Source organism: Ornithorhynchus anatinus, chromosome 4, assembly GCF_004115215.2.
Source record: "Ornithorhynchus anatinus isolate Pmale09 chromosome 4, mOrnAna1.pri.v4, whole genome shotgun sequence".
NCBI lineage: Eukaryota > Metazoa > Chordata > Mammalia > Monotremata > Ornithorhynchidae > Ornithorhynchus > Ornithorhynchus anatinus.
The window spans coordinates 98,604,506-98,631,384 of record NC_041731.1 but is presented as its reverse complement, the minus strand read 5'-3'; the positions used below and the strand labels follow the sequence as shown (position 1 = coordinate 98,631,384).

General features: G+C 44.4%; 1 protein-coding gene across 4 annotated transcripts in view; it reads left to right on the top strand.

Annotated features, from left to right (window-relative positions):
• The window catches only part of LRRC8B (leucine rich repeat containing 8 VRAC subunit B), a 38,652-nt gene extending 33,202 nt beyond the window's left edge, over positions 1 to 5,450 (top strand). For all 4 annotated transcript variants that reach the window (XM_029062217.1, XM_029062219.1, XM_029062218.2 and 1 more), the window contains one exon: positions 289 to 5,450. In XM_029062217.1, the coding sequence (XP_028918050.1) occupies positions 289 to 561 (273 nt within the window). In that variant the 3' untranslated portion in view covers positions 562 to 5,450. The remainder of the gene's footprint in view (positions 1 to 288) is intronic.
• Positions 5,451 to 26,879: the final 21,429 nt, after the last annotated feature.

The following is a 26,879-nucleotide window of genomic DNA, read 5'->3' as shown; positions in this document are numbered from 1 at the left end:
ACATACAAGGAAAAACAATCTGACCATAATTGAAAATGGATGTGATACGACTATCTTCTCTTTATTTAGAAGTTCACATGTAAATGATTGCGAAACGGGTAACCCTGGCACTTTTGTGGCCTTAAGGTCCTTATAATAGAATGCAATGTATCACAGTCTAAAAATTTCCTTGGCTAGATGGCCCTTCCATCGAAATCTTGCCTGTGAGCAAAAAAGAACACTTTCCACCATGGTGGGAGTGTGATATGACAAGAGCTCATTTTTCACGTCCTTTCTTTCACGTTATAGATTGAGATGCTACCCGATGGATTATTTCAGTGCAAGAAGCTGCAGTATTTACTTCTGGGAAAGAACAGTTTGATGAGCTTATCTCCTCGCGTGGGTGAACTGTTGAATCTTGTCCAGCTGGAGCTCATTGGAAACCACCTAGAAACACTCCCAGCCGAGCTAGAAGGATGTCAGGCTCTGAAGCGCAGCTGTCTGACCGTAGAAGAGAACTTGCTGAATACACTTCCTCCCCCCGTGACGGAACGTTTACAGACGTGCTTAGATAAATGTTGATGAAGGGAAGACACGATCTCAAAATCCCTTGAAAGGCTTGGATTGAAAAGTAAAAAGCTGTTGTCTAAACTGAAAAGGGTGGGAGGAGAGGAAAGAAGAGTATCTTGGGTCTCAAGTCTAGTCAGGTGCATTGACCTGCTCTTGTTCTTGTTAGGGACTCCATGCGCAGTTTGCACCGAAATCATGGGAGGTAAGGCACGCTGTAGAGGTGTTTGGTGAGTAAATGATCCTGTGGTGACTGAGGTGTTTCAGTGCAGAGGTGTGGGGATGGAAGGATCATGGCTGTTCAGAGGCCAGGGGAAATTGGGCTGTTTTTCTCCCATCGTTCCAAATCTGAGAAATGTTTTCAATGACTTTGATTTGGCATCTGAGGCCTAGATCAATGAGATAGGTTCTTGAAATATGCACTCTACTGACTTTAAGTAACAGGCTTAACTGCCTCGATGCATTGTGTGGGGAGGGGGGCTTTTTAAACTGCTAACTTATCTCCCAGCTTAGCTATGTCTTCCTCATTCTGCTGTTCTCAAGATGTACAGAATGAGCCCTGAGAGTTCTCCTGCCCCAAGCTGTCGAGAACCGAAGTGGTCCTGAGAATATGCAGTTGGGCCAGGGTGATTCTCTACGTCAAGGCCCTTATTTCGTTTCCCTCGGTTTTCTATTCAAAAAGTAATAAAGAAAAAAAATTACCTAGCTCTTTCCATTGAGGGATCTTGACCTGTAAGTCCAGAAGTCAATTTTGCGATCTACTAAGAATCAAAGAACTTTTAACAGCAAGTGCTTAGAACTGCTGTAAATTGTGAATCTGATGTTTGTAATATGTTCAGTTTTGAAACATTACCATCCTGTAACAGATCACCACCATCTGCCACTTTAGCAAAAGAGATGGTTCTCTTTCGTCTGGTTCTTTGGGGGATCGCCGGCATAGCTCGGAAGAGGGCAACTTCTCCTACAGTCCTCCGCAGGGGAGAGGAGGTGGGTGATTGCCACGTCTGCCTCTTCCCCGGGGTGGTTACTGTGCAGGTACGAATCCATATCGATTTGCAAAAACTGCTGATTTGTTTTTAATTTAAGAAAAGCAATTGTCAAATATTTGTAAATGCTTCAGCAGAATCCCGAAATCTTTTCTCTTTCCCCATATACTAGTTACTAGGCAAATGACTTTGCCCCAACTCCATATTTATTCATGAAGAATGTTCAAAGTTTGCAAAAGGAATATGTACATTTTCACACATAAATTTGTTTTATATCTACTTTGTGTAGTTCTTCAGGAATTCATTTGCTTCTCTTTTAAAGGTCTGTATGTTTTACCTATTGTGTGTCCATTGTAAATTTAATAAAATGGCTGGCAAACTTTCAGGGAATGTACATTTTTTTTTCTCTCTCTTAAGATTGTCGAGGTGTTAACTGCCTCATTCTGGACCTAAAATGTAAATTAACATATAACAAGCAAAAAAAACCACCTGAAAAACATTTTGGGTAAAGAGCACTGTAAATATGGACTTTGTGTTTATACGTTGAAATATTTTTCGTAACTTTCTGTCCATATCTGATAAAAACCAGTCGCTGTTAAATTGGGGAAAGATGTGGTTTATCTTAATTTTATTTTTCTCCGTGACTGAGGTGCTGATAGTAAAAGTAACATACCCCATGCATGTTAAGCTAGGTTTTTACACTTCATGATAGAAATGTGAATGGTCTCCAGGAAATAATCAACAAGGTGTGTCCTCTTCCACCATGTTAATGTTCCGAGGAGGAAAAAGCCTCATCCCTTAGCCAAATTCACCTATAGTCCAGGACTTTTAACTTCTCAGGGAGCAACTTTCATTGATGGGGACTTCAGGTGGCAAACCTACCTAGGTTTTCTACACTTTCAAAGGAATGAGGTTTTTAATGAGCTGATGATCATATTTAACTTGTTATGCAATAGGATCTTTTTTCATATCTAAGAGCACGAATATATGAATAAAATACTCGGGTATAAGTCTCAGTAAATAAATCCCCCCCTCTTGCATATTTTCTGGCCATCTATCCAGCCAGGGTACTTCTTACAACCCCATAAACAGAAAACAGGAAGTAAAGAAATGAAGATTGAGTTATGACTCAGCTGAAAAGAAAAAAAGAAAAATGAACAGTCCTGGCTGAGGAGCTAAATGGCCAAGATGGTGTTTGGTACTGCAGAGTTCCTTGGTGGGGTTTCCGAAGTCTCTTACATTTTAGGGCAGGACTCTGTCTTTGGCATTACCAAGACAGGAGAGGGCATTCTAATCTTTGTGGGCATTGGGGGGAGCAAAGAGGAAGAAATGATCAAGTCAGAGCAGAAGCCGTGTGAACCATGAGTTTGCCTGTAACCTTGGTACTTTCCCCGAGTCACTAAATTTCTGGGTGGCTTTTTGTCATTTGATTAGCATGGGTGACTTGAACTGGGCTTATACACAAAATGTCAGGAGAAATCCATTTTTAAAACTTTTTTTTTAATGAAACTTTTGTTATATAAGGGTGTTTATCTTTTAAGAGACTTAAACAGGGCAGTTTCAGACACATTGTAAGACAACAAGCTAGGTAGTGAATTTTCAAGAGAGACGGGGATTTTTGTAAAGGAGACCCTGCTTCTAGGGCCTGGTTTATTACTTCAGAGTTCGGTACAACTCCTTTAGGGTCCCTACCTCCACCACCATTTTTTTCTGTCATTGTAATGGACTAAGAGAAAGTGTTATGCCTAAACGCCATCTTATTGATGACCAAATTAAATATTCACTCACTTCACCCTCTGCATAACCTGAGCCTAAATGTTTGTTTTTTTAAAATAAAAAAAGGACGAAGTAACAACCCTTACCTCTAAATTCCACCCCATGAATGCTGGCGTCCATCCATCAGTCATATTTATTGAGCCCTTACTGTGTGCAAAGCACTGTACTAAGTGCTTAGCACTGTACATCCAGGTAAAAGGATTAGAGATCGATTCCTCTTCTTACCTTAAGTATATCAGTCAGTGTGTTTTGTGATATTGCCCAACACCAGACATAATATCTGCATTCTTTAGTCTCAATTTTTCCTTTTGATTTTCTGGAAGCTAACATCTTGTGTGGCCACTAAAACACACTTCAGATTCAGTACTGAATGAAACTGGGCAAAGAGAGGAATTCAGAGGGACTCTAAATCTCATATCAGTTCTAGCATCCTGTGGTAAGGCCGTGATTTGTTCGCATAATATCATCGCTCGAAAGTGAGTCTTTGTTGTTGCTACTTTAATGTTTTGATTTATGCTTTTTATTACAACATTGCATATTTTGTGATTGCAGAATCACCCAACATTTGAATAGTTTAAGCAAACTTGATTGTGTCACTACTTTGATTTCCTACCACTGCTTTTCTATTTCTCCTGGCAAATTTGTGCTTTGTTTTTGTGTGTTGTATCCAGAGGTCTATGGGTTTGCAAACCTGAAGGACCTGGAACCCCACCTTGGGATTTTCATACCTTTTTGTTCTTCATACCAAAGAACATCTTCCCCCCGCCTATGTCCTTAGTTGTTGTAATCCATATTTCCCACTGGAGTCATCCAGAGGACCAACAAACCTTCTGGGTTTGTTCTACCCTGTCAAGCACACAGTAAGCGCTCAATAAACACCACCAATCTCATGTGCCAGTTTAAATTTTAAGAAACCGTGACTGTGCAATCTAAGTGAACTGAGGGAGCCGGCAAGTGTAATAGAATTACAGTGTGCTTTTTTTCTATTTACATGGAAAAGACAGAAGCTGCTAAAAGAGGTACATTCAAATTTGGCTTCTGCCTGGCTTATCTTCTAGACTGTAAGCTTGTTGTGGGCAAGAGAATGTGTCTACCAACTCTGTTGGGTTGTACTCTCCCAAGTGCTAAATACAGTGCTCTGCACACAGTTCAAGGTTCAGTAAATACCAGTGATTGACTGATTATTCATCATAAATGTTGTCAATAGGATCAGCATAGTAAAGAATAATCAATTCAATTTCCAAAATCATTTATTTTCATTAAGGTCTCCTAACCACTTTCTGAAGGATTAACATAGTGTATATGCATATATATATATATATGTGGATGTATATATATATATATATATATTCCCAGCTTTAAAAATGGCTTCTATTGGTATTCAAGTATACATTTATTATGGGCATGCAAAGAGTCTCATAATTTATTCCATATTTGAGTTCCTGTATTTTGTTTTTACAGTATACAGTACGAGAATTATAGTGTGATATGCAAGTTACTCCAGTAGAGTGGTGAGAACTGATTTTTGCTGCATGTTAAGTGTTTATTTTGGGTCTTTACACTACAAATGGAGAAGAGTTGAAGTTGTGTATTGTGTACAAGCAAAACATATATAAGATAATCTCAGCATTAAAGACCCCTCTAAAATAAACTTTTCTGAGTAAAGAATTCAAATTTGTGAGTCAGTTTTTAGAAATCTGCTAAAAAAATTCTTCCACTCCCTTTCCAAGTGTGTATTTTATAAATGCTTTTGATTTTCACCCAGTTGTTTTTATGTCACATCTTGAGGGTGGATCATTTGTTGATGTCTTCTAGACTGTAAGCTCATTATGAACAGGGAACGTGTCTGCTAATTCTGTTGTGTTGTACTTCCCCAAATGCTTAGTACAGTGCTTTGCACATATTAAGCACACAGTAAATATCTGATTTATTGGTATGTGAATGATTAGGAATTCAAGGTTTCATACTGTGATAATATGTTGAACTCCAAGTCTCCATAAAATGTCCTTGGGGGGAAATCCCTTTGCTTGAAACTTTATGATGTGTTGACAAACTCCAAACTGGTTTTCAAAGTTTGTTTTGGCAGATTAAAAATGCAACATTTATATGAAGGCAAAATAAACTTACTAAATGTAGGTGGAACTTGGCTGTGCTTTATTTTAACCAACAAAGCATTTAACTCCACATCAACACGAAGACTATGTATAACATATCCGTTTCTCTCCACTTCTTTCCAGAGTCAGGTCCCGCTGGTTAAAACACTTGACTTAGGGTTGCATATTCCCCCTCAAGTACCATATTCATTTCATTTTTTAAAAAATCTGCCTGAGTCGAGCAATAAAAGTGGTCATGTGCAACTGAAATGAAATCAAGCTTGAGTAGCTCTCTGCGGCGGGGTGAGGGTGGGCAAATAACTGTCTCTCCTGGCGAAGGCCCAGTGAAGTGATCATTCTTCACATGATGGTGCTAGGGCAGTCAAGAGCCAGTCACACAGTTTGATCTGCCAGGAGCTCTCTTCTAAACCCCCCGGGCTCCAGGCCAAGCTCGGAGGGCAGGGGTAGTTGCCAGAACGCTTCTTTCTGATGGTTCTGGAAAAGGCCACGGCTGGGTCTGGCTTCAGGAATGGATGGGCCTTCCCAGCCCCCTTGTCAGCTCCTCTTGCTCCCTCACATCCATCTCAGCCTATTGCTTTTACATCCTAGACAATCCACCACCCCAGTCCAAATTCCCAGGCAGGGATAGGGAGAGGAGGTGCTGAAAAGACAAGGGCTTGGGAGAGACCGTAGAAGGAACCGTGGAAATAAAGTTACAGTTCCCAAACTGCTAAGGGAAATCAGTCCCAGAGTCCAGCAAGTATCCTGAAGTGTGATCCCATCTTGCTCCAGCTACCACACCTTCAGTCGCACAATCAGTGGTATTTATTGAGCACTTACTATGTGCAGAGCACTATGCTAAGCACTCGGGAGAGTAAAATATAAGAGAATTAGCAGAAACATTCCCTGCCCATAATGAACTTACAGTCAAGAGGGGTCAGAACTGAAGGAGGGAGATGAGAGGCAAGTCAATCAAGTTTATAGGACCATCATAAGTCATCGCATTTCCCCCTTATTGGCTGACTGACCATCAGGGAGAATTCACTCAGTGCCGGCACTGGTCATCCATTATGTGGACTAGCTGCCTTGTTAATAATTTTGGTATTTCTTAAGCACTTACTGTGTGCCAGGCACTATACTAGGCACTGGGGTGGGTACAAGCAAATTGGGTTGGACACAATCCCTATCCTACATGGGGTTCACAATCTCAATCCCCATTCCATAGGTGAAGGAACAGGCCTAGAGAAGTAAAGTGACTTGCCCAAGGTCACACAGACAAGTGGCAGAGCTGGGAGAAGAACCCACGACTCTGACTCCCAGGCCTGTGCGCTATTAATTGCGAAACCTGGAGTGCTATTCTGCAACTCATCACTGACTCATTTGGGGCCCCTAGCCAGACTCCAGGCTAAAACCCAGGAGGAACTGGACAACTTTTCAGAGCCTCATCTCTCCGCCACTTTTCCTTAGCCTCTGGCTTGCTGGCTTTCCATATGCTGCATATCCCAGGTGCCCATGGCAGAGTGGATGGGGAAAATAAGAAGGGGCAAATTCATGCCAGTTTAGGTTCTCATAGCTCCAACGAGCTGTAAAAGGTTTGGTAAGGTAGAAAGCTGAAACTATCAAATCGCTTCTTGAGTTTGAAGATGTGTGTTCTCTAACCGTTGTTACTAGGGATGATTGAGATGATGGAGGCCCTTCCCTCTCAAGGTTTTGCATGTCGACAGGTTTGCAATATTCCACCCTTTTTGTTCCAGTTAGGGCTGCCATGTGGAAGCGCTTAGGGCTTTGGACTACATTCTGGGAAGGCCCCAATCATTCACTCATTCAATCGTATTTATTGAGTGCTTATTCTGTGCAGAGCACTGTACTAAGCGCTTGGGAAAGAACAATACAAAATAAACAGTCACATCCCCTGCCCACAACAAATTTACAGTCTGGAGAGGAGCGGGGAGACGGACATTAATATAAAGAAATAAATTACAGATATATATGTAAATGCTGTGGGGCTGGAAGGGGTGAAGAACAAAGGGAGCATGTCAGGGCCATGCAGAAGGGAGCGGGAGAAGAGGAAAGGTGGGCTTAGGGAAGGCCTCCTGAAGGAGATGTGCCTTCAGTAAGGCAGTCGTGTTTCACAGGCCTTTTCAGGCCACACTTGTGACAGAATGGCATGCTCTGTGCCCTCCCCTTCCTCTGCCTCCTCCCCCTTCTCATTCTCCTTCTTCTCCCCCTTCCCCTTCTTCTCCCCCTCATTCCCCTCCTTCTCTCCCCCGGCCCCCCAACCTCCCTCTTTCATTCCCCCCACGCCACTCCCTTTGTTTCCTTCCCTTTTTCTAACCTTCCTCCTCCAACCTCAGGAATAAAATCAGCCTCTGAACCTCTACCCACCCGCCTCTACCGCAGCCCCGCCTGTTCAAGGTGGGAGAGGGATAGATGGGGAGAGCAGCTGCTGAGGAAGGGAGGACTTTGGCCTTCCCACATTCCCTTCTGTCAGCGTGCTGGGTGGCAGAGGGCAGGGGAAGAGTTGTGGTAGCTGAGGGGAAGCAGGTGCACAGGAATCAGTTAATTTGGCCCCGAACCCCCAGGGAAGCCTTCATCAGATAAGGTGCCAGAGTAACTCATTCAGCATAACCCAAGGGATGTCACTTCTTTATGGATTTGTTAAGCGCCTACTATGTGTTAAACACTCTTTTAAGTGCTTAAGAAGATGTAAGTAACCCATGGGGCTCGTAGCCCTACAAGCAAGACGATTGGGGGCTGCTTTCAGTTTATGATTCTGTGTAATTTCTGGGGAAGCAGCGTGGCTCAGTGGAAAGAGCCTGGGCTTCGGAGTCAGAGGTCATGGGTTCGACTCCCGGCTCTGCCACTTGTCAGCTGTGTGACTGTGGGCAAGTCACTTAACTTCTCTGTGCCTCAGTTACCTCATCTGTAAAATGGGGACTAACTGTGAGCCTCACGTGGGACAACCCGATTACCCTGTATCTCCCCCAGCGCTTAGAAAAGTGCTCTGCACATAGTAAGCACTTAACAAATACCAACATTATAATTATTAATTTTGAAACAGTTTTCACCCTGTGCACTTGAGTTTCTACCCCTTTTTAAGCACTTTGTCACTCACCCCCTCCCCAGGCCCTCAGCAGTTAGGTATATATCTTTATGTTCTACTGCTTCCCCACTAGATTGTAAGCTTCTTAAAGGCAGAGATCATGTCTGCCGAATCTACTGTATTTACTCTCCCAGGTGTTTGAGTGCTGTGCACAGTGGAAAGAACATGGAAAGAGCTGGTTCTAATGCCAGCTCTGCCGCTTGCCTGCTGTGTGACCTTGGGCAGGTCACTTGATGTCCGTTGCCTCAGTTCTCTCATCTGCAAAACGGAGATTCAGTTCTGTTCTCCCTCCTACTTAGATTGGAGGTCCAAGTGGGACCTGATTATCTTGCATCTACTCCAGTGCCCTAGTACAGTCCTGGGCACATAGTAAACACTTAACAAATATTGGCAGGGAATGTGTCTACCAACTCTATTATAATGTACTCTCCCAAGTGCTTAGTACAGTGCTCTGCACACAGTAAGCACTCAATACATACGATTGATGAACTGAATGATTGAAATACCATTATTATTGTTATTAAGGATTAAGATTGATTTACTACCCAATAACACTTTCAGCAAATCAGTGATACTATTGACTGCTTACTTGTAAATGATTAACTGTTGAGTTGGGGTGGGGCAGTGGGGCAGTCAGCTAATTTTAGTTTAAGAAGATGAGTACTCTTTAAAGCAAGACTTTAAAGCACGCAATCCTACCTCACCTACTACAGTCCAGTCCTCATACTTCACCCCTCTAATGCCAACCTATTCACTGTACCTCATTCTCATCTATCTCACTGCCGACCTCCCGCCCTCATCCTGCCTCTGGCCTGGAAAGCCACCCCTTACTCTCCCCACACTTTCGAGAAGCTTAGGGTCCACAGGGGGAGACAGAACATTAAAGTTGATCCAGGTTAGGAGAACTAACAGAGTGTAAGACTATAAAAATATCGTGGTCCTCAGATGAGTATCCAAGTGCTTAAAGAGAAGCAGTGCCGTCTAAAGGAAAAAACACAGGCCTGGGAATCAGAGGACCTGGATTCTAATCCTAGCTCTGCCCTTATCTGCTGTGTAACGTTAGGCAAATCACTTAACTTCTCCGGCTCTCACTTTCCTCATCTGTAAAATGAGGATTGAATCTTACTTCCTCCTAGTTAGACTGTGAGCCCGCTGTGGGACAGGAACTAAGTTCAACCTGAGTACCTTTTATCTAGCCCTCAGTATTTTTTATCTACCTGTTTGGCACATAGTAAGTGCCTAACAAGTACCATTTAAAAAAAAAAATCATGGAAAATATGTTCAGTGGCTAGTTTAAATTGTTCTGTGAAATGATGCATTAACCTAGGTTCAATCAATAAAATTACTATTATTATGGTATTTGTTAAGTGCTTCCTATGTGCTGAGCACTGTTCTAAGTGCTCAGGTTGTCCCACCTGGGGCTCACAGTTTAGTCCCCATTTTACAGAGGAGGTAACTGAGGCACAGAGAAGTTAAGCAGCTTGCCCAAGATCCACAGCAGACAGGTGGCAGAGCGGGGCTTAGAACCCACATCCTCTGACTCTCAAGCCTGTTTTCTTTTCACTAAACCGGGCTGCTTCTCGTCATCAAATAATCAATAGCATTTATTGACCTTTTACTATGGACAGAGCACTGTTCTAAGCACTCGGGTGAGTACAGTGCAACAGAATTAGCGGACATGCCCATAAGGAGCTTACAATCTAGAAAGGGAGGCAATATTCATATGAATAAATAAGTAATTTATGGTATATAATTTAAGGAAAAAAATCAGTAGTTTCAGAACAACTTTAAAAGTCTGCTGTTGAATAGATAAAATGGAAAAAATGAACCTGTCCTGTGCTTTGCAGAATTTTTAATCAACTGCCCGTTGTTTATTTGAGAGGGGACCAAATTTGCTTTGCTCTTTTGCTCCCTCTACTGCTGATAGTTTATAATTGTCCTTTTAAAACCCCTTTCAGGATGCACCGAGAAATAATAATAATAATGTTGGTATTTGTTAAGCGCTTACTATGTACAAAGCACTGTTCTAAGAGCTGGGATAGATACAGGGTAATCAGGTTGTCCCACGTGAGACTCACAGTCTTCATCCCCATTTTACAGATGAGGTAAGTGAGGCACAGAATAATAATAATGTTGGTATTTGTTAAGCGCTTACTATGTGCCGAGCACTGTTCTAAGCGCTGGGGTAGACACAGGGGAATCAGGTTGTCCCACGTGGGGCTCACAGTCTTAATCCCCATTTTACAGATGAGGTAACTGAGGCACAGAGAAGTGAAGTGACTTGCCCACAGTCACACAGCTGACAAGTGGCAGAGCCGGGATTCGAACCCATGACCTCTGACTCCAAAGCCCGTGCTCTTTCCACTGAGCCACGCTGCTTCTCAGAGAAGTGAAGTGACTTGCCCACAGTCACACAGCTGCCAAGTGGCAGAGCCGGGATTCGAACCCACGCTCTCTGACACCCAAGCTCGTGCTCTTTCCACTGTGGTATTTCATTCAATAGTATCTATTGAGAGCTTACTATATGCAGAGCACAGTACTAAGCGCTTGAAGTGTACAATTCGGCAACAGATAGAGACAATCCCTGCCCAGTGACGGGCTCACAGTCTAAACAAAATAAAATAATGCTGGTATTTGTTAAGTGCTTACTATGTGCTAAGCACTGTTCTAAGTGCTGGGGGAGTTACAAGGTAATCAGATTGTCCCTCCTGGGGCTCACAGTCTTAATCCCCATTTCACAGATGAGGGAACTGAGGTGCAGAGAAGTGAAGTGATTTGCCCAAAGTCACACAGCTGACAAGTGGCCGAGCCGGGATTAGAACCCACCACTTCTGACTCCCAAGCCGGTACTTTTTCCACTAAGCTCAGAGTTTATTATCTCCAGACACTGTACTAAGTCATTTCACTTCTCTGTGCCTCGGTTATCTCATCTGAGAATGCAGATTAAGACTGGTAGCCCTATGTGGGACAGGGACTGTGTCCAATCTGATTATCTTGTATCTACTCCAGTGTTTAGTATATTTCCAGGCACATAGTAAGCACCTAATAAAGACCATATAAACAAAAATAAGGAAGGACAGCAAGGATCACTAAAACAAGAATGCATTCCCAAGGGAAGACGGGAAAATCTTCTTCCCTGAGGGTTGTTCTCAAAATTAAAAGACATTCATTCATTCATTCATTCATTCAGTCGTATGTATTGAGCACTTACTGTGTGCAGAGCACTGTACTAAGCGCTTGGAAAGTACAATTCAGCAAAAGATCGAGACAATCCCTCCCCAACAATGGGCTCACAGGCTAAAAGGGGGGGAGACAGATCTCAAAACATTCCTAATGACTGAGTGGTTTGGATGCCTCCCTATCTGAATGTGATTGGATGGTTTGGGACAGAGTTCCAGACTTGCTTTATGGCCCGATCAATTCATCAGTGGTATTTATTCATTCAATCGTATTTATTGAGTGCTTCCTGTGGGCAGAGCACTGTATTAAGCACACGAAGAGTATAATGGAGTTGGTAGACATGTTCCCTTCCCACAAGAAGCATACAGTCTAGAGGGGAAACAAATAGTAATATAAATAAATAAATTATGGATATATATGCAAGTGCTATGGAGCTAAGGGGGTGAATATAGAATGCTTAAAGGGTACAAATACAGTGCTCTGCACAAGGTAAGCACTCAGTAAATACACTTGAATAAATGAATACAAATCCGAGTCCATAGGACGATGGCAAAAGAGAGAGGAAATAAGGGAAATGAGAGTTTAATTGAGGAAAGGAAACCCAAAGTGGGGTTTGGTCATGTGACAGAAAGGGAGAGACATAGGAAACAGAAAGGCCTAGTGGAATATTACGGGCCTGAAAGTCAGACAACCTGGGTTCTAATCCCATCTCTGCCACTTACGGTGTAATAATTATGGTATTTAATAATAATAATAATTGTGTGCCAAGCACTGTACTAAGCTCTGGGGTGGATACAAGCAAATCGCATTGGACACAGTCCCTATCCCACATAGGGCTCATATCTCAATCCCCATTTTTACAGATGCGGTAACTGAGTCACAGAGAAGTGAAGTGACTTCCCCAAGGTCACACAGCAGACAAGTGGGGGAGCCAGGATTAGAACTCATGATCTTCTGACTCCCAGGCTCATGCTGTATCTACTATGTCATGCTGCTTCTCTGCCATGCTGCTGGTTAAGCACTTATTATGTACCAAGCACTGTTCTAAGCACTGAGGTAGATACAAGTTAATCAGGTTGGACACAGTACATGTCCCGCATGGGGCTCATACTCTTAATCCCAGTTTTACAGATGAAGAAACTGAGGCACAGAGAAGTGAAGTGCGCAAGATCACATAGATATGTGGTAGAGGCAGGATTAAAACCCAGGTCCTTCTGACTTTTAGACCCATTCTCTATCCATTTAGGACCATACCTCTTGCGGGACCCATTTATGCTGTCTCAACTCCAGTGCTTCGTACAGTGCTTGACACATAGTAAGTGCTTAACCAATACAATTATTCATATTATTACTATTATCTCCAGAAGCCAACAGAGGTACAGGAGCAAGTGGTATGAGCCTTCATGATGCTGTGAGTGGAGGAGTGTGCCAGTGAGTAGAGATGGGAGTTTATGGGAGGGGGCCTGGTGAGAGGTTTACAAACGCTTAGTACAGTGCTTTGCACACAGTAAGCACTAAACAAATAAGATTGAATGAATGAATGAATGAATTGTGCCCAGTGTAAACATTTTAAAGATATATCCAGCAAAGGCTGAGACAATACTGCCTCCCACCTGAATACTGGGATGCAGTGCTTAGTATAGTGCCAGGGACGCAGTGCTTAGTACAGTGCCTGGGACATAGTAAGTGCTTAAGATATGCCATTAAAAAAAAACTGGGAATTAGTTGCTGAGGTTGGACCTGCAAGCATACTGCCATCAGGAAAGGTATGGCCCTTCTCAAAGGAAAGCTTGGAAAGGACTAAGACACAAAGTTCAAAGAGAAAACAGTGGCAGGATCTGCTTACATAAGTCTATCAATACAACATGTGGAAAGAGCATGGGCTTGGGAATCAAAGGACCTGGGTTCTAATCCTGGCTCTGACAATGTTTGCTGTGTGACCTTGGGCAAATCACTTCATTTCTCTGTGCCTCTGTTCTCCTGTTCTCCCTCTTACTTAGACTAAGAGCCCCATGAGGGACATGGACTGTGCATGAGTGTATGTATCAAACACTTTTCTAAGCACTGGGGTAGATACAAGTGAATTAGGTCGTGCACAATCCTAATTCACTTGTATCTACCTCAGTGCTTAGAAAAGTGTTTGATACATAATGAGCACTTAAATACCCCACAAAAAATCCCCCAAGGGCCATTTATTTTTGCACAAGGTGTGATTGGCACTACAGTTCCCACCTTGGCTTTTGCGGTCACTCACACAGTCATAGGTAAATTTCTCCATAGTTGGGGTCTTCTTCCAATATGGAGGACAATTTTATATGTGACCCTGGGAGATGGGAAGGCTTTGGAGGTAAAGCTTGGAAACAAAAGAATACAATTTCTAAAATTAGTTAAAAGTCCCTGGTCTGGAAGTTGCCCCGCAGTGCAAATTGTTTTTCTCTGCTCCGTATATTAATTTATGGACACAGTAACTGATGTTTGCCAGGCTACTTGCCTTTCTGGTGTAATTGACAATGACCAGTCTGCTTTTTGCTCAGTTGCGCCTTCTTCTTCCCATCCCTTCTTCCCTCCCTAACGGCCATCTTCAACCGTTCGCTCCCCAGTGGCTTTTTCCCCACTTCTTTCAAACATGCTCACGTCTCCCCAGTGCTAAAAAAAACCTCGCTTGACCCCCATGGCTCCATCCAGTTATCGCTACATCTCCCTCCTACCTTTCCTCTCCAAACTCCTTGTCTACTAACCCTGTCTCAAGTTCATCTCCTCGACTCCCTCCAATCTGGCTTCTACCCCCTTCACCCCACAGAAATGCCCTCTCAGAAGTCACAAATGATCTCTCTCTTGCCAAATCCAACTGCCTCTACTGTATAATAATCACAATTATAATTATGGCATTTGTTAAGCGCTTACTATGTGCTGAACACTGTTCTAAGTGCTGGGGTACACAAGTAATCAGGGTCATTCATTCATTCAATAGTATTTATTGAGTGCTCTGCACAATGCTCTGCACTAAACACTTGGAATGTACAATTTGGCAACAGATAGAGACAATCCCTGCCCACTGACGGGCTTACAGTCTAACTGAGGGAGACAGATGGACAAAAACAAGACAACCTAATCACGATAAATAGAATCGAGGGGATGTACACCTCATTAACAAAATAAATAGGGTAATAATATATACAAATGAGTACAGTGCTGAGGGGAGGGGAAGGGAGAAGGGGAGGAGTAGAGGGAAAGGAGGGATAGGGGGCTTAGCTGAGGGGAGGTGAAGGGGGAGCAGAGAGGGAGCAGAGGGAAAAGGGGAAGCGCAGTCTGGGAAGGTCTCTTGGAGGAGGTGAGGGCTCACAGTTTTAGTCATCATTTTCCAGATGAGGTAACTGAGGCACAGTGAAGTGAAGTGACTTGCCCCAGATCACACAGCAGTCAAGTGGAGGAGGCGGGATTAAAACCCAGGTCCTCTGACTCCCAAGCCCGTGCTCTTGCCAGTAGGCCAGGCTGCTTCTCAGGCACGCTACTGTATCCTGATCCTCCTTGACCTCTCAGGTGCCGTCCACACTGTGGGCCACCCCTTTCTCCTAGAAACATTTTCCAACCTTGGCTTCTCTGACACTGTCCTCTCCTGGTTCTCCTCCTATGTCTCTGGCTGCTCCTTCTTATTCTCTACACTGGGCTCCTACTCTGCCTCCAACCTTCTAAATGGGAGAGTCCCTCAGGTTTCCATTTTGGGTGCCCTTCTAGTCTCCAACTACACCCACTCCCTTGGAGAAGTCATTTGCTCCCATGGCTTCAACTACCACCACTATGCAGATGATTCCTAAATCTACATCTCTCTCCCTTTCTGCAATCTCGCATCTCCTCCTGCCTTCAAGACATCTCCACATAAATGAACCACAGACACCTCAAACTTAATATGTCCCAAACAGAACTCTTTTATCCTCCCACCCAAATCCTGTCCTCCCCCTGATTTTCCCATCACTGTAGACAGCACCACCATCCCGCCTGTCTTCCAAGCCCGTAACCTTGGCATTATCCATAAGTCATTTCTCTCACTCAACTCACATATTCCATCTCTCACTAAATCCTGTCACTTTAACCTTCACGATATCGCTAAAATCCAACTTTATCTCTACATCCCAACTGCTCTTGTGTGAATAGAAGCACCTATCCTATCCTGCTTTGATTACTGTATCAGCCTCCCTGCTGACCTCCCAGCTTTCTGTCTCACCCCTCTTCAGTCCATACTTCCCTCTGCTTCCGAGATCATTCTTTTACAAAAACATTCAATTCATATTTCCTCACTGCTCAAGAACCTCCAGGGGTTGCCCATTTACATCCACTTCAAACAAAAACGCCTTACAATTGCCTTTAAAGCACTCGATCAACTTTCCCCCTCCTACCTCACCTCCATACTGTCCTACGACAACCCAGGCCACACACTTCACTCCTCTAATGCCAACTTACTCACGGTACTTCAGTCTCATCTATTTCACTGCTGACCTCTCGTCCATATCCTGCCTCTGGCCAGGAACACCCCTCCCTTCACATCTGACAATTACCTTCCCCACTTTCAAAGCCTTTTTGGAGGCCCTTCTCCTCCAAGAAGCCTTCCCTGACTAAGCCCTCCTTTCTTCTTTTCCCACTCCCTTCTGCATCACTCTGATTTTCTCCTTTTATTCACCCCTCCCTCAGTACCTCAGCACATATGTACATATCCACAAGGCATTTGTTTGTTTATTTATATTAATGTCTATCTTCCCCTCTACACTGTAAGCTTGTTGTGGGCAGGAAATGTTTCTACCACCTTTTTTACACTGCTATATTATACTTTCCCAAGCACTTAGTACAGTACCTTGCACCTAGTGAGCCCTCAGTAAATGTGATCGATTAACTGATTGGCCTGGTATTGACCAGCTTGCTTGCCCCTCAGGTGGAACTGACACTGACCAACCTGCCCCTCTCTCAGGTGTGTTTGGAGAATCCATCCAACAGCACAGCGGGCTGAGAGTGTTGCTTGAAAAACAGAATGCCTGAGGACAATTACCCAGTCAGTCAGAAAGGATAATCAATCAATTATATTGATTGAGCACTTACTCTGTGCAGAGCACTGTACTAAGCACTGGTAGAGTATAATATTATAAAATAATATTCAACACCCTCTCTCTTCCTCATTCTCCCCACCTTCAAAGCCTTATTGAAGGCATATCTCCTCCAAGAGACCTTCCCTGACTAGGCCCACCTTTCCTCTTCTCCCATGCCCTTCTGTGTCACCCTGACTTACTCTCTTTATTCATCCCCTCTCCTAGCCCCACAGTACATTTCCTTACATATCTGTAATTTGATTTATTTATTATTGTCTGCCTCCCCCTCTAGACTGTAAGCTCATAGAGGGAAGGGAATATATCTGCTATACTATTATATCATATAGTACCGACTCTCTCCCAAGCACTTAGTACAGTCCTCTGCATACAGTAAGCACTCAGTAAATACAACTAACAAAGATGGATGAAACCTCCAAAGGGTTAGTTGGGGAGGCTGCAGATAAGACTTCTCCTACTGCCATTATCAGTCTGCTCTGTGAAAGCCGTAAGGATGAGGCTCAGCTGACAGAAACACTACAGCATCCAGCAGGTGTTCCTCACTTGGCATCCCTCTCTCCTTCCTTCCCTAATAATAATTAATAATGATTATGGTATTTGTTAAGCACTTAGTACGTGCCAGGCACTGTACAAAGCGCTGGGGTGGATACAGGAAAATGGGGTTGGACAAAGCCCCCATCTCACATGGGGCTCACCGTTTCACTTCCCATTTTATAGATGAGGTAAGTGAAGCACCCCCTCTCAGGGTTCCACCTGGAGAACACTCCACCAGTCTCTACTACGGGAGGGAGAGTCAAGCAGAGGCCTACCCATTCCATTCCTAGCTTGAGCAGTGGCTAGTATATGGAAGGCAGTCTGCTACAAGTCAAAACTTACTCGTTCTGGGCAGCAGCGGCATGGGAGAGAGTCAAGGTTGAAGACTCAAGTTGACTGTGTGGAAGGAGGCAGTGGTAAACCACTTCCAGATTTTTACCAAGAAAACTCAGTGAATCCACTACCAGAATGACTGCAGATGGAGGTGGGCGTTCTGGGAGAGATGTGTCCGTGGTGTCGATATGGGTCGGAGACGACGCAACAGCATAAGACAACCGAGGCACGGAGAAGTAAAATGACTCACCCGAGGTGACACAGCAGGCAAGTGGCAGGGCCGGAATTAGAACCTCCCTCCTTTAGAGGCCTGTGCTTTTTGGAGGAGCAGCCAGAGGCCACGGGGGAGAGGGGGCTTGAGACAAGGTCAGCAGTGTTGGGGAAAGAAAGGGTTAGTGCCGAAGTAGGGAAAGTAGCTCTTCAAGATAGCGATAGGACTGTGGGTATAGATCAGAGAATAGCCACACTGAAACAGACTTGGCACCTCTGGAAATTGACTAAGTACACCAACCTTTTGCCTGACCTGCGTCCTTGCCATAGCAGCCAGGCATGCGCAGTGGCAGAGGAGGTGAATTTTGCCCAGCAAGAGACTGATTTGAATAATCTTGCCAAGTGTCTGGTGTGTGGACTGTGAGCTCCTTACGCGCAGGGAATGAATCTGCTACTTCTGTGGTATTGTACTCCCCCAAATGCTTAGTACCCTGCTCTGCATGTAGTAAGCGCTTAATAAATACCATTGATTGACTGACTGATGGATTTTAGCTCATAGTAAGCCAGTACAGTGAATGGTGTGGGTGGGGAGGAAGTGATTGATGTGGTTCTGCCTTCTGGATGGCACTCATTAATAATAATAATGGTATTTAGTAAGTGCTTACTATGTGTCAACCACTGTTCTAAGTGCTGGGATAGATACAAGATCATAAGGTTGGGAAGCAGCGTGGCTCAGTGGAAAGAGCTTGGGCTTCGGAGTCAGAGGTCATGGGTTCGACTTCTGGCTCTGCCACTTGTCAGCTGTGTGACTCTGGGCAAGTCACTTAACTTCTCTGGGCCTCAGTTACCTCATCTGTAAAATGGGGATTAACTGTGAGCCTCACGTGGGACAACCTGATTACCCTGTATCTACCCCAGCGCTTAGAAGAGTGCTCTGCACATAGTAAGCGTTTAACAAATACCAACATTATTATAAGGTTGAACCCAGTCCTTGACCCACTGGACTTAATCCCCATTTTACAGATGAGGTAACTGAAGTCCAGAGAAGTTAAGTGACTTGCCCAAGGTCACACAGCAGACAAGTGGTGGAGCCAGGATTAGAGCCCTCATCCTTCTGACTCCCAGGCCTGTGCTCTTATCCACTAGGCCATGCTGCTTCCTCAAACAACAGGAGATAAAATGTGAGGACAAGAACTGGACAGGAGACATTGGTTTAGGAGGTATTTGGGTCTCTGGGCTTCTGGCACCTAGGGTTTTTCCATCAGTGGGTTTTCCCTACATGATACATGCTAGATCTCCCTCTCACGTGCCCGCCCTTTCATTGCCTGGGGTCTTTCAGCAGAGAGGAGCTGTCTTCTCGGGGATAAGAGAGAAACAGAAAGAGAGAGAGAGAGAGAGAGAGAGGGCACAAAAATAAGGGGATTAGAGGCATTGTCCTGGAGGCTCCGAATGTGCTGACTGTCGGGATTATTTGAATGTCTGGTGAAGGTGGTGCTAGGCTGATGGATTTGGGGATTAGTGGCAAAGGCACAATTGCCGTCTGGTGTGGTACCTCTTTGTGGACAGGGAATATGCCTGCTTATTGTCACATAATAAGCTCTTGTCGCCCAAGCGCTTAGTACAGTACTTTGCACTGATGCCGGTCTCCCCTCTTCTAGACTGTGAGCCTGTTGTGGGCAGGGATCGTCTCTGTTGCTGAATTGTGCTTTCCAAGCGCTTTAGTCCAGTGCTCTGCACACAGTAAGCGGTCAATAAAGACGATTAAATGAACGAATGGGTAGCCTTAGAAGGACCGAGTTGGGATAATTTGGGGTTTGACATGTTCCGTCTCTGATCGTTTAACTGCGACAGCCAACAGAGGGCGCCAGGAATCCCAAGGATGGAAATGCTGCCCTGGGCTGGGAAACTGAGGCCCAGCATTGATCGACTAAAAACACTTAATGGTAAAGGTTGTGTTTCTGCCAGAAACCCCACCCTTCAGAGCCTTTCCTGGTTTCACAGCAATTTGTTAATGCACTCCAACGTATTTTTCTAATTTTTTTCAAAGTTCAGCAGGCACACTATACTGCCTGTTGCAAGTCCACTCAAATGCTCAATTATTTCAACATCCTGGGATGGAGAGAGGCGATGTCCTATGCTGATTTCCTTCCAAAGGGCCCCAGATCTATCATGGCTCTCACTCCCCGTGTACGGACCCAGTGACTCACTTCCCAGAGACCTTTCTCTGTTTTGCAATACTCCTGGCTCTTGCCTGGGGAAATGCATTTTCAGGCTACTCTGTGAGTCAAAGATGAAACATAATTGTATATATTTCACCCGAGAGAGTAACTCTGCTTCAATTTCAAACTGTGCATTAAAAAAGAGTAGGCTATATTTTTTAAAGTCCTCAATCATTTAGAAAATCTGGGAATTTTTATAGCCTCTGGCTGGAGAAGGTTAGAAAAAGATCTCACACTGTGAGAATGTTATTCCAATTTGTCTAATTTTTACAAAATTACATATCAAGTCCTCCGGTCAGTTGCTCCTTCACTATTACGATCTTGTGGTGATTATTTTAGAGAATGCTCTATGAGTAGAAAATTGCCTACATTACATTCTTGCCAAACAACTGAAGAGCATTATAGTGCCAGTCGGAGGACTGGACTAAATTTCTTTCTCTTTCCTGGCTGACTGATATTTTTTGATGTGGCTGGAGCATCTGCTCACATAATCCCACTCCGAGCTAGAAGGTAAACTCCTTGAGGGTAGATATTGTTACTGTGAGCCCATTGTCTCTGTAAGTACCATGATCCCGTTGGTGGGGGATTGTCTCTCATTTGCTGTATTGTACTTTCCAAGCACTTAGTACAATGTTCTGCACACAACAGGTGTTCAATAAATATGACTGAACGAATGAATATTGTGTCTTCTAACTCTAGTGTATTCTCTCAAGTGCTTAGAACAGGGCTCTTTGCAGAGTAAGCACTCAATAAATACCTTTGGTTACTGAACTGAATCTCCTCCCTCTCTCAAACAATGTCCTCTAGCCTTGGGCTCTAAGTACATTAAAAACTTTGCTAAAAACCATAGCCTAAATTCCAAGAGCTAATTCCCAGGTAGCAAGGCTATATATTTACCATTCAACTTAAAGCCTTCAAGACAGTAGGTTTGGCTGCAGGACATACTATCCGATGCTCCTGAATACTCTGCTATCAATTGATTAATCAGTGGTCCTGACTGAACACTTACTGTGAGCAGAGCAATGTGCTGAGCACTTGGGAGAGTACAATATAAGAGAATTAGTAGATATGGCCACTGCCCACAAGGAACTTGCAGTCTAGAGCTGGGCATCCAAAGAACCACAAAGAAATTTGACTCAGTCCACCATTGCCCTCTGAGCTGTTTATGAGAGTGAGACAATTTGCATTATGGACTTTCCTTGAATTTGCACCAATTTAATAGTTTTGTCATGAGTTGCTTAATATTTTATTGGGTACAGAATCAATCAGTCAGTCAATCAATTGTATTTATTGAGCACTTGTTATGTTCAGAGCACTCTATTAAGTTCTTGGGAGAGTACAACAGAATGATTAGACGCATTCCCTGCCCACAGAAAGTCCTCTAGACTGTTAGCTAGCTTGGGACAGAGAACGTGTCCACCAACTCTATTATACTGCTATATTATACTCTCTCACGTGCTTAGTACAATGCTCTACCCACAGAAAACACTCAAGTACGATCGATCGATTGACTGTATTGTCTACTAATTCTATTTCACTCTCATCAATGCTTTGTACAGTGCTCTGCACATAGTAGATGCTCAATAAATACTAGTGATTGGTTGGTTAGAGAGTAATGAAAATCTGTTTTTGACTCTTATTTGGCTAATTATCCCCCAGCTTAGTTTGGGAGAAGCACTGAAAACTTTTGACAGCTCTGGAAATCAACCATTTTTTTTGAGCACTGTGGGTGACGCTGGGAGATTCTCATCCCTTATCACTCCGGGAAGATTTTTCCTGCAAGAATCTTTATGTGGAGTGCTAGGCAATTAGTAAAGGCAACTATTCAGTGTGGTATAGAAGCCACCGTCACATAGACAAATGAATACTGAGATAACTTGGCATCTGGTGGGTGAATTGGCATCGGCAAGAGAGTTGAGACCTTATGACCTAAAAGACTTAACAACTGGCCAAGTCATTACCAGGCAGAAATGTGAGAGTGCAGAGAAGGAGAAAGATCAGATCTGCAGATGTAGATTTGGGACACATAGAGATGGTAGTTGAAGCCTTGCGAGTGAATGAGTTCTCAAGGGACTGGGTATAGATGGAGAGTAGAAGGGGACCCAGAACTGAACCTTGAGGGACTCCCCCATTTAGGAGGTGGGAGGCAGAAGAGGAGCCCACAAAAGAGACTGGGAATGAGCAGCTAGGGAGAGAGGAGGAGAACCAGGGGAGGACTTTGTCAGTGAAGCTGAGGTTGGATAATGTTTCTAAAAGAATAGGGTGGTCGACAGTGTCAAAGGCAGCTGAGAGAGAGAGAGAGAGGAGGTTTAGGATGGAGTAGAGGCCTTTGGATTAGGGCAAGAAGATCAATTGTGACCTTTGAGAGGGCAGACAAGGAGAGAATTGGAGGAGAGGAACTTGAGACAGGGGGTGTGGACAACTTGCTCAAGGAGTTTGGAGAGGAATAGTAGGAGGGAGATAGATGGGTTGATGATGGAGGAGCCCAGGACAAAAATGGTATTTTCACTGGAAAACGGTCTTCCCAAAACATGCTCATGCCACACTGGCCCATCACAGATACAGGCAAAAGTGTCCAGAGGATATACCACACAAGTTTCAGTGTAGACAATCAAATGATCATATTTATCAGTTGCTTAATGTGTAAAGAGCACTGTTTTATGCACTTGGGGGAGTATGATATAACAGAGTTTGTAGAAACTTCCCTGTCCACAACGAGCTTGTAGTCTAGAGTGGGGAGACAAGGGTAAATCCTGCTGATGACTCTCTGCTGAAATAGGAAACACTGCAGTAGGCAGAACATCGTCATTTTGGCTTAGGATGGTGGTCTGAAGAGATGTGCAAAGCTTTGCTGGTTCCCCATCTCTAGCTATATTTAGTTTCAAGTATTATTTCAGCCTTAGTTTCCTAGGATAATGAGTGCGCCACATGCCTGAGTGTCCAGGTTCCCAAATAAATTAGGAAACCGAAATTGCCAGATGATACTGAAAAATTTCCTCGTTTCCATGGAAAATCAACTGGTTTACAAATGGTTTGAAAAGGGTGTTCTAGGCTGAGGGTCTACCCAGGGATCAAGGGTGGGAAGGTGGGGAAGGGGAAGATCCAGCTTCTTTGGGAAAAAGCAAGATGGTGAGGAGAGTAATAATAATTATTGTGATACTTATTAAGCACTTACTATGTGCCAGGCACTGTACTAAGCACTGGGATGGATACAAACAAATCGTGTTGGACACAGTCCCTGTCCCACGTGGGACTCACAGTCTCAATCCCCATTTTACAGAGGAGGGAACTGAAGCAGAAAGAAGTGAAGGTCACCCAGCAGACAAGTGGAGAAGCTCATATTAGAACCCGTGACCTTATGATTCCCAAGCCCGTGCTCTATCCACTATGCCATGAGGATGGGGAGAGAAAGGGAACGCTTGTTCTACAGGGGAAAATAGCAGCCTGACCACACTCCATCATAAGAACAAACCTCAGGAAATCAGCCTCCCCAAGTTCTACCATAGCGGGGAGATGGCAGAGGATGCATGGCTGTTCCCTGGTTGTTGAAAGGTTCGGGAGCGAGTGTGTGAGTGGATTCTTTGCCTGTCTCTTCTCCGCAGCTCTATCTGTATCTCCCAGACTGAATGGAGCCTCTGCTCAAAACAAGCCACTAATTGCCGGGCTCCGGAGGGAAAGGGCCAGGAGTGGTGAGGGCATAGTTAGAGCCCATGCTGAGGTAGGCACCTTGCAGAAGGCATCCCAGCAATCACTGAGGGGCAGCTGGATGTTCACTGCTTAAGTCCACAGGAAGCCGGGAACACCAGTCCTTCCACCCGCCTAAACCACCACTGAGAAACTCACCCAAACCCCTGCAGGAGAAGAGTAGCCCCCACAGAAACCCCTCCCATCTATGGGCTGCCTGGAGTGGTGAGGCTTCTGAGGCTTCCCCCATCCCCCACCCCACCATAATGTTTACTCATGTAAACTTGCTTGAGTTACTTGCTTCAGTATCACCTGGAAACTTTGGTTTCCTAATTTATCTGGGAACCTGGAGACTCAGGCATGTGGTGCATTCATTATCCTAGTAGATACAGTACAGGCCTGGGAGTCAGAACGACATGGTTCTAATCCTGGATAAGCCATTTGTCTGCTGCGTGACCTTGGACAAGTCACTGAACTTCTCTGGGCCTCAGTTACCTCATCTGTAAAATAGGGATTAAGACTGTGAGCCCCTCATGAGACAGGGATGACGAGCAACCCGATTTACTTGTATACACCCCATAGTACAGTGCCTGGCACATAATGGACACTTAGCAAATACCACTATTATTACTACTAATAATAACGATAATAAAATCTCCAATTATTCACCACCCATTTTACTATGTGCTTGTCCCAATTTATTCATTGGAATGTATGTGTTGAGAGCTTACTGTGTGCAGAGCATCTTCTAATTACTTGAGGGAGTACAATATAACAATAAACAGACATATGCCCTGCTCACAACAAGCTTCGAGTCTAGAGGGGAAAGCAGACATGAATATTAATAGATTACAGATATATACTCAAGTAATGTGGGGCTGAGAGGGGGTGCTGAATAAAGGGAACAAGTCAGGGTGACACAGAAGGAACCGGAAGAAGAGGAAAGGAGGGTTTAGTCAAGGAAGGCCTCTTGGAGGAGATGTGTCTTCAATAAGGCTTTGAAGGTGGGGAGAGAAATTCTCTGTCGGATTTGAGGAGAGAGGGCGTTCCAGGCCAGAGGCAGGATGTGGGCAACGGGTTGGCAGTAGAATAGACGAGACTGAGAAACAGTGAGAAGGTTAGTATTAGAGGAGCAAAGACTGCTGGTCGGGTTATAGTAAGGAGAGTAGCTAGGTTAGGTAGGAAGGGGCAAGGAGGGGATGATGTGGAGGTGGATGGGCAACCACTGGAGTTTCTTGAGGAGTGGAGAAACATGGCCTAAATGTTTTTGTAGAAAAATGATCCGGGCAGGAGAGTGAAGTATGGACTGGCATGGGGAGAGACAGGAGGTGAGAGGTCAGCAAGGAGGCCGATTCAGTAATCAAGGTGGGTTACAGAAAATATTCTAGCATGGGCCTGGGAGTCAGAGGACATGGGTTCTAGACCTGCCTCTGCCACGTATCTGCTTTGTGACCTTGGGTAGGTCACTTCACTTCTCTGTGTCTCAGTTACCTCACTTGAAAAATTGGGATCCAATACCTATTTTTCCTCCTACTTGGACTGTGAGCCCCATGTGGAACCTGATTATTCATTCATTCATTCTTTCAATCGTATTTATTGAATGCTTACTATGTGCAGAGCACTGTACTAAATGCTTGGAATGTACAGTTCAGCAACAGAGACAATCCCTGCCCAACAACAGGCTCACAGTTTAAACGGGGGAGACAGACAACAAATCAAGTAGTAAGGCGTCAATGCCATCAAGATAAATAGAATCATAGATATATACATATCATTAACAAAATAGAGTAATAAATAACACATACAAATATGCACAAGTGCTGTGGGGAGGGGAAAGGGGAAGAGCAGACAGAGGGAGTAGGGGGAACGGGGAGGGGAGGAGGAGCAGAGGGAAAGGGAGGGCTCAGTCTGGGAAGGTCTCCTGGAGGAGGTGAGCTCTCAGTAGGGCTTTGAAGAGGGGAAGAGAGTTTGGCGGAGGTGAGGAGGGAGGGCGTTCCAGGTCAATGGTAGGACATGGGCCAGGGGTCGACGGCGGGATAGGTGAGAATGCGGGTCCATGAGGAGGTGAGTGGCCGAGAAGCGGAGTATGCAGGCTGGGCTGTAGCAAGAGAGACAGGAGAGGTGAGGTAGGATGGGGCTAGGTGATGGAGGGCTTTGAAGCCAGGAATGAGGAGTTTTTGTATTATGTGAAGGTTGATAGGCAACCACTGGAGGATTTTGAGGAGGGGAGTGACATGCCCAGAGCGTTTCTGTAGAAAGATAATCTGGGCAGCGGAATGGAGACTAGGCTGGAGCGAGGAGAGACAAGAGGATGAGAGATCAGAGAGGAGGCTGATTCAATAATCCAGTTGGGATATTATGAGAGCTTGTACTAGCAAGGTAGCAGTTTGGATGGAGAGGAAAGGGCGGATCTTGGCGATGTTGTGACGGTGAGACCGGCAGGTGTTGGTGACGGATTGGATGTGTGGGGTGAATGAAAGAGCAGAGTCAAGGATGACACCAAGGTTGCGGGCCTGTGAGAAGGGAAGGATGGTAGTGCTGTCCACAGTGACAAATGCACCCCAGCACTATTATTATTATTCTGTTGAGGCAATTCCTGGAGGTAGAAAGTGTTCTGGGGGATGATTCCTAGAAGCAGGAGAAGCAGCATGTCCTAGTGGATAGAGCATGGGCCAGGGAGGCAGAAGGTCATAGCTTCTAATCCTGGCTTCGCTACATGTCTGCTATGTAACCCTGGGCAAGGCATTTCACTTCTCTTTGTCTCAGTTCCATCATCTGTAAAATGGGCATTAAGACTGTGAGCCCTGTGCAGGACAGGAACTGGGTCCAACCCATTTATCTTGTAAATACCCCAGTACTTAGAACAGTCACTGGCACATAGTAAAAGCTTAACCAATACAATGATAATTATTATTATTATTGGGGACTGTTTGGGGATTATCTGGGCTGTTGGCGGGTAATAATAATAATAACAATAAAATAATGACATTTGTTAAAGGCTTACTATGTGCCAGGCATTGTAGTATGTGCTGGGTGGATTTAAGCAAATCAGATTGCACACATTACTTGCTACTTGACTCAGTCAGCGCACTTAGGTTCTAATCCTGGCTCTGCCATTTGTC